Source organism: Gossypium hirsutum, chromosome D13 (assembly GCF_007990345.1).
Source record: "Gossypium hirsutum isolate 1008001.06 chromosome D13, Gossypium_hirsutum_v2.1, whole genome shotgun sequence".
NCBI classification, from domain to species: Eukaryota; Viridiplantae; Streptophyta; class Magnoliopsida; order Malvales; family Malvaceae; genus Gossypium; species Gossypium hirsutum.
This window is the reverse complement of record NC_053449.1, coordinates 35,260,400-35,273,075: the sequence shown is the minus strand read 5'-3', so window position 1 is coordinate 35,273,075 and position 12,676 is coordinate 35,260,400. Positions and strand designations below refer to the sequence as shown.

Here is a 12,676-nt window from a genome sequence, read left to right as displayed (position 1 = left end):
AAAGTGGAGGAGCTTTCTTTTTCTTTTTCATTTTTTAATTCTTTCATTATTTTTTTAGGATTGATTTGTTATAAATATTTGTTTTGCTATTTTTTTATTTGTGTAGTAATGAGGATATTGATTTCCTTTAAGTTTTTTTTAAGGGAGGATGTTTAAGTTGCTATTTTATGTTTTAATTTCTCTTATTTTCTTAGGTTCTATGATGTTTTAAGATTATGGTGTTTACATGGTGTCTAGGTTGTAATAGAATAACTTTTTACTTTGGATTTGTTCCAATGAGAAAGCTTAATGAAAAAAGAAATTGCAAAATAATGATAAGTTTTTTATGCTAATAGAATTATGGTGCGAGTGTGAACCTTGTTTAATGCACATAGTTCAATTGTTAAATTTTAATTTCTTAGAGAGATCTAAGCGACATAAAGATTTTAAGTTTTTATAATTGGCTTAATAATTCCTTTTAGGTGAAATCCTAAGAGGTGAAATCCTAGGAGGCTCAGCGATTTACAAAGGATTTAGGCAATTTTGTTGGACCATTTGAGCTTTTTCAAGCCTACCTTGTTAATTATTATCCCTAGAAACCCAAATTTGAGTTGAATGGTCTATTTTTATTAACTTAACCATACATTAAATAATTATGCCCTTTCTAAGTATTCCTCTTTATTTTTTACCAAATCTTATATTTAGTTTGTCTTAGACATCATCTTGCTCAAGTTTGGAGGAGTTTAGAAAGGTGTATCTTTTTCTCATTGATTGTTCCTAGTGTTAAAATATATGAAATTGTATGTTCTAATTTATCTCAGCTATGACCAGTTTTAATATTTCCAATTTGTGAAAAAAAATTGTATACAGTTTGTCTTGTAATGTTACTGTTGAGCATATAGTTGTAATTGGAAAAATTTCCAAGAATTGAGTAACTTTGAGGGATATCTCCATTTGTAAAGGGTTACTACATTACTATTCATTGGGTCCAAGGCAAGCTAGGTTTTAAGGTTTTAACCTATAAATTTCCATCTTCATACATACCTTGAACCTAGCCACATTACAACCATGTAAGATCTATTGATCTAGATCGTTATGCCAACTACATTAGTGGAGAGGGGTTATTGAGTTCAACTTATGAAGACATGAATTGAACTTTAGGATTGTTTCTTAGCTTAATTGAAGGAATAGAGATTGATTAGGAAGAACTATTCACACACTCACGAGGAAAGCATTCAAATCAGGCTTTATTAGCATTTTAATACTTGGCGAATTAGGCTTATAAGTGCACATGAGTTAGATATTTGAAAAAATGATTTAAGAGCATTATATCATAGTTGCATGACCATTTGGAGAGTTGATTCTGATTAGCTAGTCTTGTTCGTTTTGTTTTTGAGTCTGTGTCATTGGTTGTTTGGGTCGTGTCTCTTAGGTTAGATAGTGCCATCACTAGGGATGAGCAATTAATTAAGTTTGGGGATGTGATAACTTTAGGATATAAAGTTATGTTGTTACTTTAAAGCTTATATTTCAATCAAGATAAGAGTGGTTTATAGTATTTTTTATAGTTATTTTAATTATCTTATGTTAAGTAGTTAATTTTTAAAGCTTTTGTTTTAATAATATATTTCTGCCAAGTGAGATACTAAAAATGTGATTTTTTGTCCTTGAAAGTAGATATTGGAAATGTGAAGAAAAGAAAATGTCAAATTTTAACATCCAAAGCCACAATGTTATAGCAAAGTCGTGGCATCTAGTCTAAAGGGAGTAAATTGGAAACCTCAAATTTAAAGAACACCACATTAGCTCTTAGACTAATTTCTTAGTCAATAAGTGATGATTACTGAAAGTCCGAAGGAATTAGGCTCTGCAAAATTTGAATGGCCCAAGTACTTACAAGAAAAAAAAAAGCGAATAGAAATGGTAAAGGAGGAAAAGATCTGATGTGACGTGACCTAGCTCTTACCATCTTTAGGGATATAAATACATCATTCTCAAAACAAAGTAGTGATAGAATAGCCTGGTACAAGTTGAGAACACCTATTTTTAGAAAAATAGAAGCTGGAAAAGAAGAAGATAAGAAGAGGAAGAAAGAGACAAACCAATTGAAGGGAATCACCTTATTTGGCTTGTAGTATCTTCACTTTTCTCTTTATATTTTGTGTTTTTTTCTTATTTGTATGGCTAGATTTATTTTAATTGTCTTTAATTTAGTATTTATGGGCTAAATGTTTATTAGTTAGGATAATTATGGAACCTTAATATGAGATTTAAATTAATCTACACAAAATATTTTCAAAAGAAATTCTTGCAAATCCCAGTATCATGTGTCTAAGACCTCAAAGATAAATCTAATCTTCGATACCAGAATGAATAAATCTATTCAGATACAAATAAATAGGTTTTTATTAATTTCTTAGTGCATATGATTTAAGAATTTTGTAATAAACTAGTGGTTAAAGGTAGGAGGATTGGTTTTCTTTTTCTTTTTCTTTTTTTGATATTATGCATGTCTATTTTACAGTCTATGCTTGGAGTTTATGGATACTCTTCCCAACAATGTTCTCTCGAAGGTTCAAACTTATGTTTTCCTTTTGGAAGTGCTATGGGCAACTTATGTTTTCCTTTTAGGAGTGCTATGGGCATTACCATTACATCCAATTACTTGTTGGTATAGGATACGTCAAAAACCCAAAGATATAAAGGCGAATGGTTAAGGAAGGTGAAAGAGAATCCTTTAAGACTTATATGGTAATTGTTTTAGAGTATTGTGAAAAAAACATGGCTATCAAAGATCTTGAAGTGGAAAAAAATAGAATTGTAATAAGAAAAAACAATAAACGTGTATTTTATTTATCAATAAGGATATTTAACGTACTTTTTCAATGTGTATATTTATAGTCATAAAAAGTAAATTATATAAAATTTTACTCTTAATGACATTAAAATTCTAAAATTCATCGAACTTTTTAATTCTAATAGACATCCATATATAAAATATTTATAATAAATTTTTTTGTATTGTTGAAATGATAAATATTCATAAATAATAAATAATTTACAATTAATCCTAATATTTTAAAAAAAGCCTACTGTGCATAACTCAAAGAAAGAATCTTTACTTTTCATTTTTCATCTTTAATGTTCTTAATATAATAAAAAAAATTATTTGATATGTTATTAGTGGATTTTTTTTGACTTTACAAACAGGTTTAAAGTTTGACAAGTGTATTGTATAATATAATAAAATATAAAAAAAGTAAATAAATAATGTAACACTTACCACATTTTCAATCCGTTTGTGAAATATAGAACACTCCAATAACAATTTATTAAATAATTACCTATAAAATAAATAATAAACTATATAAAATAACATATAATTATCTCAAGTAGTGCCTACGGGAGAACAATAAAAAACAAAACCATAAAGATTAGACCTAGAAGACTCTAAAAGTTGGATTTAAAAAAAAGGACCTAAGATAAGCTTTCTATAGGAAACTCTAAAATTGGATCGAAATCAGGCTCAAAACAACACTAAAAATTGGCTTAAATTAGGCTCAAATTTAGATTAAAAATTTGGCTTTAAACTAAGCTCAAAACATCTTTCAAAATTAACCCAAGATCAAGAATTAAAATTAGATGTCTCTCTTGAGTTTCACAAAACCAAAAATAACTCTAAGCTAAAAATAAGACTTACTCGGACCAAATTATATATGTTTTTTTCTTTTTTCCAATAAGTTTAGTCTCATTCGGGTCAAAATAAAGTTTTTTTTATTCAATTTCCACATTCCCATATGAAAATTGACTTTGGCCTTAACTTTAAAGTTAAAAAATCCCTCTTTCCATTATTACTTTAATATTAAAATTAAGGGCTTTCAAATTACACAAAGTAATAAAGTGTTAAAATATAATATTTAAAAATATACAATATAGGAGTTCTTTCATTTGCTAGGGTTTTTTAGCATGTATTTTCTTTATTCCGTTTGTTGAGTTTCAAGGATCATAATCTAGGGTTTGGTTGTTTCGGACAAAGTGTGAGCTCTAACAAGGATTTGATTGTCAATGGAGACAGACATCACAAATCTAAACTTGAATGACGAAGAGGAGGAACCGATTCCATGTGAAAAATATTCAAGTAAAGAAGATGATGAACATCGACTCTGTTTAGTAGGAAAAACACTAATTGATTGTGTAGTTCACTTTCCTTCTCTCAAAAGAACTTTGGTTGATCTATGGCATCCATTAGGGGGAGTAATAATCTCAGATTTAGGGGGGAAATGGTAGTTATTTCGATTTTTTACAATGAGGATATAAAGAGGGTGATGGATGGCATGTCGTGGTCATTCAACAGGAATCCTATAATTTTTCATTGGTTCGTTAATAGGGAATATCCAAAGCAAATTCCTTTAAATTATATTTATTTTTGGATTCAAGTCCATTATTTGCCATTTGGGGAAATATCAGAGGGAATAGCAAAGCAATTGGGGGATTTTATAAGGCAATTCTTACAATATGATGTTGTGTTGATCTCAAGAGAGGAACGAAGGTACATGCAATTTAGGGTGAAAATTGATGTAAGACTAGCTTTGAAAAGAAAGAAAAAATTAGCTTTGGGACAAGGACAGTAGGGATATGCCTACTTTCAATATAAGAGGTTTACTTTGTTCTGCTTTTTATGCAAAAAATTAGGTTATAGGGAAGATTTCTGTCCGGTTAGGAAAACAATCATGATCCAAGAAGTTAAATTTGGATGGGACTCATCACTAAGAGCACTGTCAAGGAATGAGATGTTCGTTAAAAGCAAATGGCTAAGGGAAGATGTGCCCAGTGGGTTCTAAAGGAGTAGTAATTCTATCGGTATGGAGATACACTTCCGAAACAAAGAAGGAATAGAAGGAGACAAATTTGCACAAGGAGAATGGCTAATGGGCCAAAGGAAACCATACTAGAGAACAAATCAATTAGGTTTTGTGAAGGAAAGAAAAGATAAAGAACAATGAATAGACATTCAAATAGGGATGATAATTCGGGTGCATTGATTCAACTTACTGAGAGATCGTCGGTCGCTAGTAAGCATGTCGACTGGATGTAATGAAAATATCAAGTTAGAACGTTCATGGATTGGGGTATCCACAGACGATTAATCACCTCCAGAATAAGATGAGGCATGTACAACCCCAAATTTTGTTTCTAAAATTGAATGAAAAAAGAATGGAAAAAGTTCATGAGAAATGTGGTTTTACTTATGAATAGACGTCGGAGCATATGGATCCAAAGGGGGATTGCCAATCGGATGGAAAGGGCAGTATGTGGTGCAATTGAAAAGTTTCTCAGCAAACCATATCGATGTGGAAGTCACAGAAAAAGAAGGAATGTTGTCTTAGAGACTTACAGGGTTTTATAGTGCACCAAAGAAATACAAAAGGAAGGAGACTTGGAACCTTTTAAGGGGTTTTGGGAATTATCAAGGTTTGCCATGAATGGTTGTGGGAGAATTTAATAAGATTATGTTTTCTTTCGAGAAAAGTGGTGATCGTTTAAGAAGTGACAAAAACATGGCTCGACTCAAGGAAGTATTGGAGGATTGTAATCTTAATGATCTAAGCTTCTCGAAAAAATGGTATACATGGGAAAGAGTGAGGTTGCCAAAAAATAATGTTTGTGAAAGAATCGACAGAGGAGTAGTGAATCAGGCATGGTGGGAGATTTTTCCAAGGTATTATTTAAAACACTTAATGCATGCTATACCAAATCATTGTTTGATCTTGGTAGATTTGAGGATTGATAGCAACATATACAAGACTTGAGGGGAAAGGGGATTTAGATTTAATGCTAATTGGGCTTTAGAAAATGAGTGTAAACAACAAATTTAAGATTTTTGGGAGGGGAACTCAGAGGATGTGCCTATAAAGTTATGAATGTTGGGTGAAGCGCTTAATGAGGAGATGGGTAGACTTACGACCAACAAAAGAAAGGAGTCAACTTTACTAAATAAGAGAGTAGCTGAGCTGAACTTAGTTGACCCGGACGATGAAACGCCTGTAGAAATAGAAAAAGTCAAATTGGCATTAAATCTGAAAGCTGATAAAGAAGAGTTATTTTGATAGCAGCAAGTAAAGGCAAATTGGCTCAAATTTGGGGATCGAAATACGTCTTTTTTCCATAACTTTTCAAACCAAAGGAAAAAAAGAAACAAGGTGAAAAAACTAAAAGGGTCGAATTGAGAATGAATCGTTGACAAAGAAAAGAAGATAACGGTGGCAACAAAATATTTCAATAAACTATTTTCGACGTCGAATTCGAGGAATGATGATAGAGTGTTATCAGATAGTACAATGTGCATTCAAAAAAACATGAACATGGCATTAGTAGAAAAATTTAAAGTAGAGAAAGTGACAACGGTAGTAAAGAACATGACACCTTTAAAAGCATGAGGTATGGACGGTTACCCTGCACTATTTTATAAGAATGCTGGCATATTGTGGTAGATGAGATTTCTAGGCACTTATTCCAAAAGTGAATTCACAAAATTGTATGACACAGTTCAGGTTGATTAGTCTTTGCAATGTTGTATACAAAATCATCTCTAAAGCTATGGTTAATAGATTTAGAACAATACTAGATATATGCATTGACGAAACACAAGCGACTTTTGTTCTTGGGAGACAAATCACGGATAACACGCTTATTGCTTATGACATTCTACAATCTTTGAAGTAGAAGAAAAGGAACATGGGGACAATTTGTGTTGAAATTAAGTATGAGTAAAGCTTATGACAGGGTTGAATGGAACTTCATAGAAGACGAATGAGTTTTTTTGAATAATGGTTGAATCTAGTGATGAGATGTGTGCGAACGGTGAAATATTTAGTCTTGTTTAATGGGGTTCGTAGAGAAAAACTAAACTGTCCAAGGGACTAAGATAAGGAGATCCCCTAAGTCCATATATATTTTTATTCTATGCAAAAGGCTTTTCGTCACTACTAAAATTGGAAAAAAAAAAAAAGGAATTATCAAAGGGGTAAAAGTGGGGAGAGATGGACTATAGCATTCCATCGGAGGAAGCAAGAATGGAGGGGGCAAAGGCTATTAAATCAATATTAAACAAGTACAAAGTGGTTTCGAGCTAGCTAATCAATTTTGATAAGTCACTGATTTACTTTAGTAGTAATGTACAGAGTGATTATAAGGAACAGATTGGAGCGTCTCTTGAAGCAAGAATTTTGAGTAATTAGGAAAAATATTTAGGTCTTCCAACCATGATAGGAAGAAAAAAATAAGTGCTTGCAAATTTTAAAGACAGATTCTCGAGACGTATTGAAAACTAGAGTATTCGACAATAATCGCTTACAGGTAAATAAGTCTTTATTAAGTCAATTTTACAAGCCATACCAGTTTATACAATGTAATGTTTCTTATTGCCTATTATCCTTTGTCGTGAGTTAGAAAACATTATTAGCAAATTCTGGTAAATAAATTCCAAAACATGAAAGGGGATTCATTGGTGTGAGTGGAGGGAGGAGTGCAAATCGAAAGCGCAAGGAGGATTAGGTTTTAGAGATTTGGCTAAATTTAATATTGCTTTACTTACATAACAGGGTTGGAAGTTAATTATGAATCCAGACTGCTTATTTGCTCGTGTTATAAAAGTAAAATTTTACTCAAATAGTGAATTTTTTAATACAAGTTTAGGATTTCACCTATCATTTACCTAGGGGAGCATATGGTGCGCGAGAGGACTTTTTGAGTAGACATAGGATGAAGGGTAAGAAATGGCAAATCAATCAATATATGGAACGAAGCTTAGCTTCCAAGGCCTGGACATGGAAAAATAACTTGTTAGAATATTAATATCAACTTCACACTAGTAGCAAACTTAATTAATTCTGAACAGATCACCTAGAGGTCAGAAGTCCTAAGAAAGCTTTTTGACGAGGAGCAAGCAAACAGAATTCATACCATCCCAATTGTTGGAGTCAACATCAAGGACATCAGGGTTTTAGAGGGGTGATAATACATGAGTGTACTCAACAAAAAGAGGATACAAGTGGTTGTTTAAAGAAGATACAACACAAATGTAAAAGGAAGTAATGCTACAACCGACGATTTTACAGAAATTCTACACCAGACTATGGAACTTACAAATTGCAAGCAAGATCAAAATTAGAATGTGGAAAGTAATAAATAACTATATTCCTACTCTTAACAACCTTCAATCTAAGAAGGTGAGGGTGATGAACGATTACCCACTATGTCACTCAACGGAAGAATCGGTGAACCATATATTCTGGGACTGTATGTTTGTCAAAAATATCCTGCAAGGGGTAGGGATCGATGCCTCTCCTAGTCCCAAGGCCAAAACTGGAAATTATGGTTAGCAAATCTATTTGTTAGTATGGAAGAAGAACAATGCAAATGCCTAGAAATATCTCTATGGGCAGTATGGCACCAAAGAAATAAAGTTTACCATCAAGGTGAAAAACAAAGTACAGTTGGGTTAATCGCATTTATCAAACCATCCCAGGCAGAGAGTAACCACATAGTTCCAAAAACAACAACAAATATACGATAGAACGATTGTATTTGGAAACCACCGAGAGAAAATGAAGTCAATTACAATTTCGATGCGGCATATAATAGAAACATGCTAAGTTCGGTTACGAGAATCATATTTAGAGACGTCGAGGGATATATATTGGAAGCATGCACTTACCAGAACAATTTTATAGCCGATGCAACCACGACAGAGGCGAAAGCATGTCTACAATGGTGGCTAAGGAACTAGGGTTTCATAAACTGACAGTAGAAGGTGACTTCTTAGCAGTCATAAAAAATCCAAACAGGAGATGAGGACAGATCGAGTATCGCGACGATTGTATAAGAAATAAAAGAAAAAGCACAAAGATTCAAAAGCTTTACCTGCTATTTTTGGTAAATCATGCGGCTCATGCGATGACTGAGGAAAGAAAACAATGGACAAAATCGAGGATTTGGATCGAGGAGGCTCCCCCAAAAACGGAATCGACGACCGAAGAGGATAGAAGATCTCTGAACGACGTTTGAAATAAGTCGGAGGAAATAAGAACAAAGGGACTCTGACGGTTTCTATTTCTACGAAATCTCCATTAAGGGCAACAATGATACAGAACAATTGAAGATAGAACGATGGCTTGTAGAATTAAGGGGTGGGATGCCAGAAAATTTGAACTGCGGGGTGTTTTTAAAGAATAGGATAGTTTAAGTTGGATTTTTCTTCTTGTTAATGTTTTTTTATAATAGATAGTTTCTAAGGTTTTAGTCAATAGGAAATGGGTTTCTTAATTTTGACAATTACAGTCTCTTAGGAATGAGTTATGGTTACTGTATTTTTCATTAATTAAGGGTCTGTCACCGTTTTCTGGTGATTGACTGCTCAGGACACGTGTCGACTATGCAGTTTTGTTCTTATCTTTAAAACACTAATGGCAACCACTCAATATTTTATTTAAAAAATTTCATCTTTCCTTATCATAAAAAATATTTAGATGAATCTAAAACTAAACTTTTAATTTTTTCACTAAAAATAAATAGCATTAAGCGATACTATTGAATTGACAAATTTATCCTTATAAAACTAAAACAAATTTCAAATTTAAACTCTAGAACTAAACTAAAATTAATTTAGCTATAAATCAAATTAAAAGATTAATTTAGTACGAGAAATTGATGTAGACCCACTAAACCATACAACATAAAACCCCAAATAAAAAATAGGTGTTTACATATTATAACATTTGTGAAGATACATTTTACACTTGGAGTAAAAGTGCAAATGTAATTTGGTTTTTCTCTTAGAGCTTTCTTCTTTTTTTTTTATAGTTTATGTCTCTAATTTTAAGAAAATTTGAACCATTTGGTGCTTAGCTATCCCTTGAAAGAAACAAGTGTAATCTAGTATGAATTTTGTTTCATCTCATGTCCTCCCACCCATTTTCATATTCATCTTTTTTATTTAATTTAGTTTTGGAGATTGATCCCTGTAGAAATTTGGAGGGTTTTATGCAGATTTAGCTAGTGGTTTTACATGATCAGGAAAGTTCCGAGTAGAAACATTTACTCATATTTTGAATCTGATAGGGATAAAAAAGATGTTTATTAAGATAGGATTTACATCCATGAAACACAAACCATACTACGAAGGTATTTGTTATTATTTATTTAAGAGTAGTGGATTTAAATCATAACATAATTACAATTTATGAAAAGAAAGTGCATTCTCGAGTCCACCCACGGATTTATAAGAGTTGAGATAATTCAATATTGTGGTTTCTTCATATAAAGGTGGGTTCTGTGGCGATAGCAATTGTTTTAAGGGGCCATAAACCCTGTTTGATGGTTCTGAATGTGTTGAGAATAAGCATGCCAATGAAATTCTCGGCCCTACACTCTTCGCCAAAACCCTATGCTCAACGCTTCTGAACTTGTCATTCGAGATTAGCTGCATCAAAGGCATTTCAAAACTATTCATTTCTATTATTTATTTTTAAAAAAGCATCCTTTATTTCAATATTGGTATGAAAATATCATCTTTCTTATAATCAAATCAAGCTGACTTCAATTTATAAAAATTCCATCAAGTTTTACCTTTTAAAGTTGAAGCTAAATTTAATTAATTCAATTTTCAAGTGAAATATATATTAAAAATATGAAATTTTGATTAGGCTCTTATGTCAAATATTGAAATACTAAGACAGTGCATAACATCCAGGGTCTTTTGCCATACCTGTAAGAGGTCGCCAATATTAATTATGAGAGCTCCTTCCAATGGAGGGACGTCAATCCAGTGATCTTGATGAAGAACTTGAAGGCCTCCTATTTGATCTTGTAAAAGGATTGTGAGGAAGTCAGGATCCCGGTGCCGAACATGTCCTAAGGTCCGATCAGGTTCGGGGCATGGCGGATAATATTGACAACCAAAGGTATGCCCTTCCAGGCACCCTATATCTTTGAGGTGGTCAGGATCCAAACCCAGTGCCTCTGACAGCAACTCGAAGATAACATCGCCTATGCTTTGAACATGCTTCGAGTACTCCACCAGTATCTCTCTGCATTTTCAAGCTCATGTGTACAATTCTATCACTAGTTTTATGACAGAAAATCATGTGTAAAAAGCTTTTCTCCCAAAAGCTAATGTGTTTACCTGCAAGCAGAGGGATACATCTTCGGTGGCGGAGGATTGGGAGCCATGACACAAATCAAGGTGTCTCTCCAGCTCGCACCTTTGGACTGATGCAAATCGTAGTTGGTGTAATACCTAACGATCCCAGTCTCACGCGAGTAATAGTTCATCTTCACCTCTCTGGGTTGTTCATGGAATCTCCGAACACCTTCAAGGACCTCTCTCATCACATCCTGTGGGATCCCATGGTTAATAACCTGGAAGAATCCCCATTTCTCCGATGCCAATCTTATCTTATCAACTATCTCTTTCCGTAAACAAGGATCAGAAACATGTTTTAGATCTATGATGGGAATCTGGAACCCATGTAAATTATGACCGTTTAATGTTGGATGGTCATGGATATATTCTCGAGGCATGTGAAAGATTGGAGGGAGTTTAACTACGCCGACGTCGACCAGTCCTTGAACGCCGGCTTTAGTATCGTCGAAGGCTTTCACTTCTTTTGCTCTGTCGTAATCTTCGTGTTCTGTCTTAGGCAACATTATCTGCTCATCGTTGCCTATTTCCATTTCCGCCATGAAAAAAAATTTGTATTCAATACCTAAAGAAGTTTTGCTCAAGTTCCAAAGCGTAAGGTGTGACAGCTATACCCAAACCCCCCACACATGCATATACATACATATATACACGTTTGTGTGTGTGAATAGGTTTTTATGTCATCGATTTTAAATTTTCAAAATTAAATTTATGTTAAGTTTTTTTCCTTTTAACTTGGTTTACATTAATTTATTTTTTCAATTTTTTTGACACTGTTAAACTTAGAACACTTAGCATGCTGAAGTTGAGATATATGAGAATGTTGATGTCATTATTAGAAAATATAATAAAAAAAATCTAAACAAAAGTTAAAATTCATCCAAATCTTTTATTTGATTCCTCAACAAACATGAAGACCAAAAGAAAAGAAAAAAAAATGAACACCAACACCCAAACTACATAACTAGACAAACAACAATTATTTCATTACCTAACATTAGCCCAAAAAATTATTATAGAAAAAATTAGCACAAAATTACAAATCTAGTTGAAAAACTCCAACTTAAATATAATTGCTTTGTATTTTCTTTCATTTCCTAGAAGAATCCATGGCTGCCTGCGGAAGCATTCAACGCATCTTTGAAACCCATTTCCAGAAACTTCAAACTTTATATTCTCTTGCTAAAAACACATCTCTACTCACCTTAAAAATTTTAAAGCAATTTAATCAGTATCAATTTCAAAAGTGAACAACTAAAAAATGTAATTATCATGTTAACGTCTTCTGTCAATTGTACTAATTTTGATTGGTAGAACAATAAATTTAGCCTTCAATATTTACATATTTTTTTCATTTTAATCTTAATTCTAAAAATTCATCAAACTTAGCCTCAACATTTACATGTTTACATAAAAATCATGGAATAAATTTGATAAATTAGGACCAAATTGACAAAATGTGTAAACTTTAAAAGTTAAATTTATTATTATACTAAT

At 32.6% G+C, this 12,676-nt stretch overlaps 1 protein-coding gene and 1 long non-coding RNA gene across 2 annotated transcripts; both read right to left on the bottom strand.

Moving 5' to 3' along the window:
- Positions 1 to 7,549: 7,549 nt before the first annotated feature.
- LOC107920741 (uncharacterized) lies at positions 7,550 to 9,337 on the bottom strand. The gene is made up of 2 exons (XR_001690761.2): positions 7,882 to 9,337; positions 7,550 to 7,799 (listed from the first exon to the last, which is right to left on the bottom strand). It is a non-coding gene; the product is annotated as an uncharacterized lncRNA (long non-coding RNA).
- An 814-nt stretch (positions 9,338 to 10,151) lies between these two features.
- LOC107918895 (1-aminocyclopropane-1-carboxylate oxidase homolog 1) lies at positions 10,152 to 11,819 on the bottom strand. Its single transcript, XM_016848471.2, has 3 exons — positions 11,162 to 11,819; positions 10,745 to 11,066; positions 10,152 to 10,459 (listed from the first exon to the last, which is right to left on the bottom strand). The coding sequence occupies exons 1-3, from the start codon at positions 11,719 to 11,721 to the stop codon at positions 10,211 to 10,213; spliced, it is 1,131 nt and encodes a 376-aa protein (XP_016703960.1). The 5' UTR covers positions 11,722 to 11,819; the 3' UTR covers positions 10,152 to 10,210.
- Between the last annotated feature and the right edge of the window lie 857 nt (positions 11,820 to 12,676).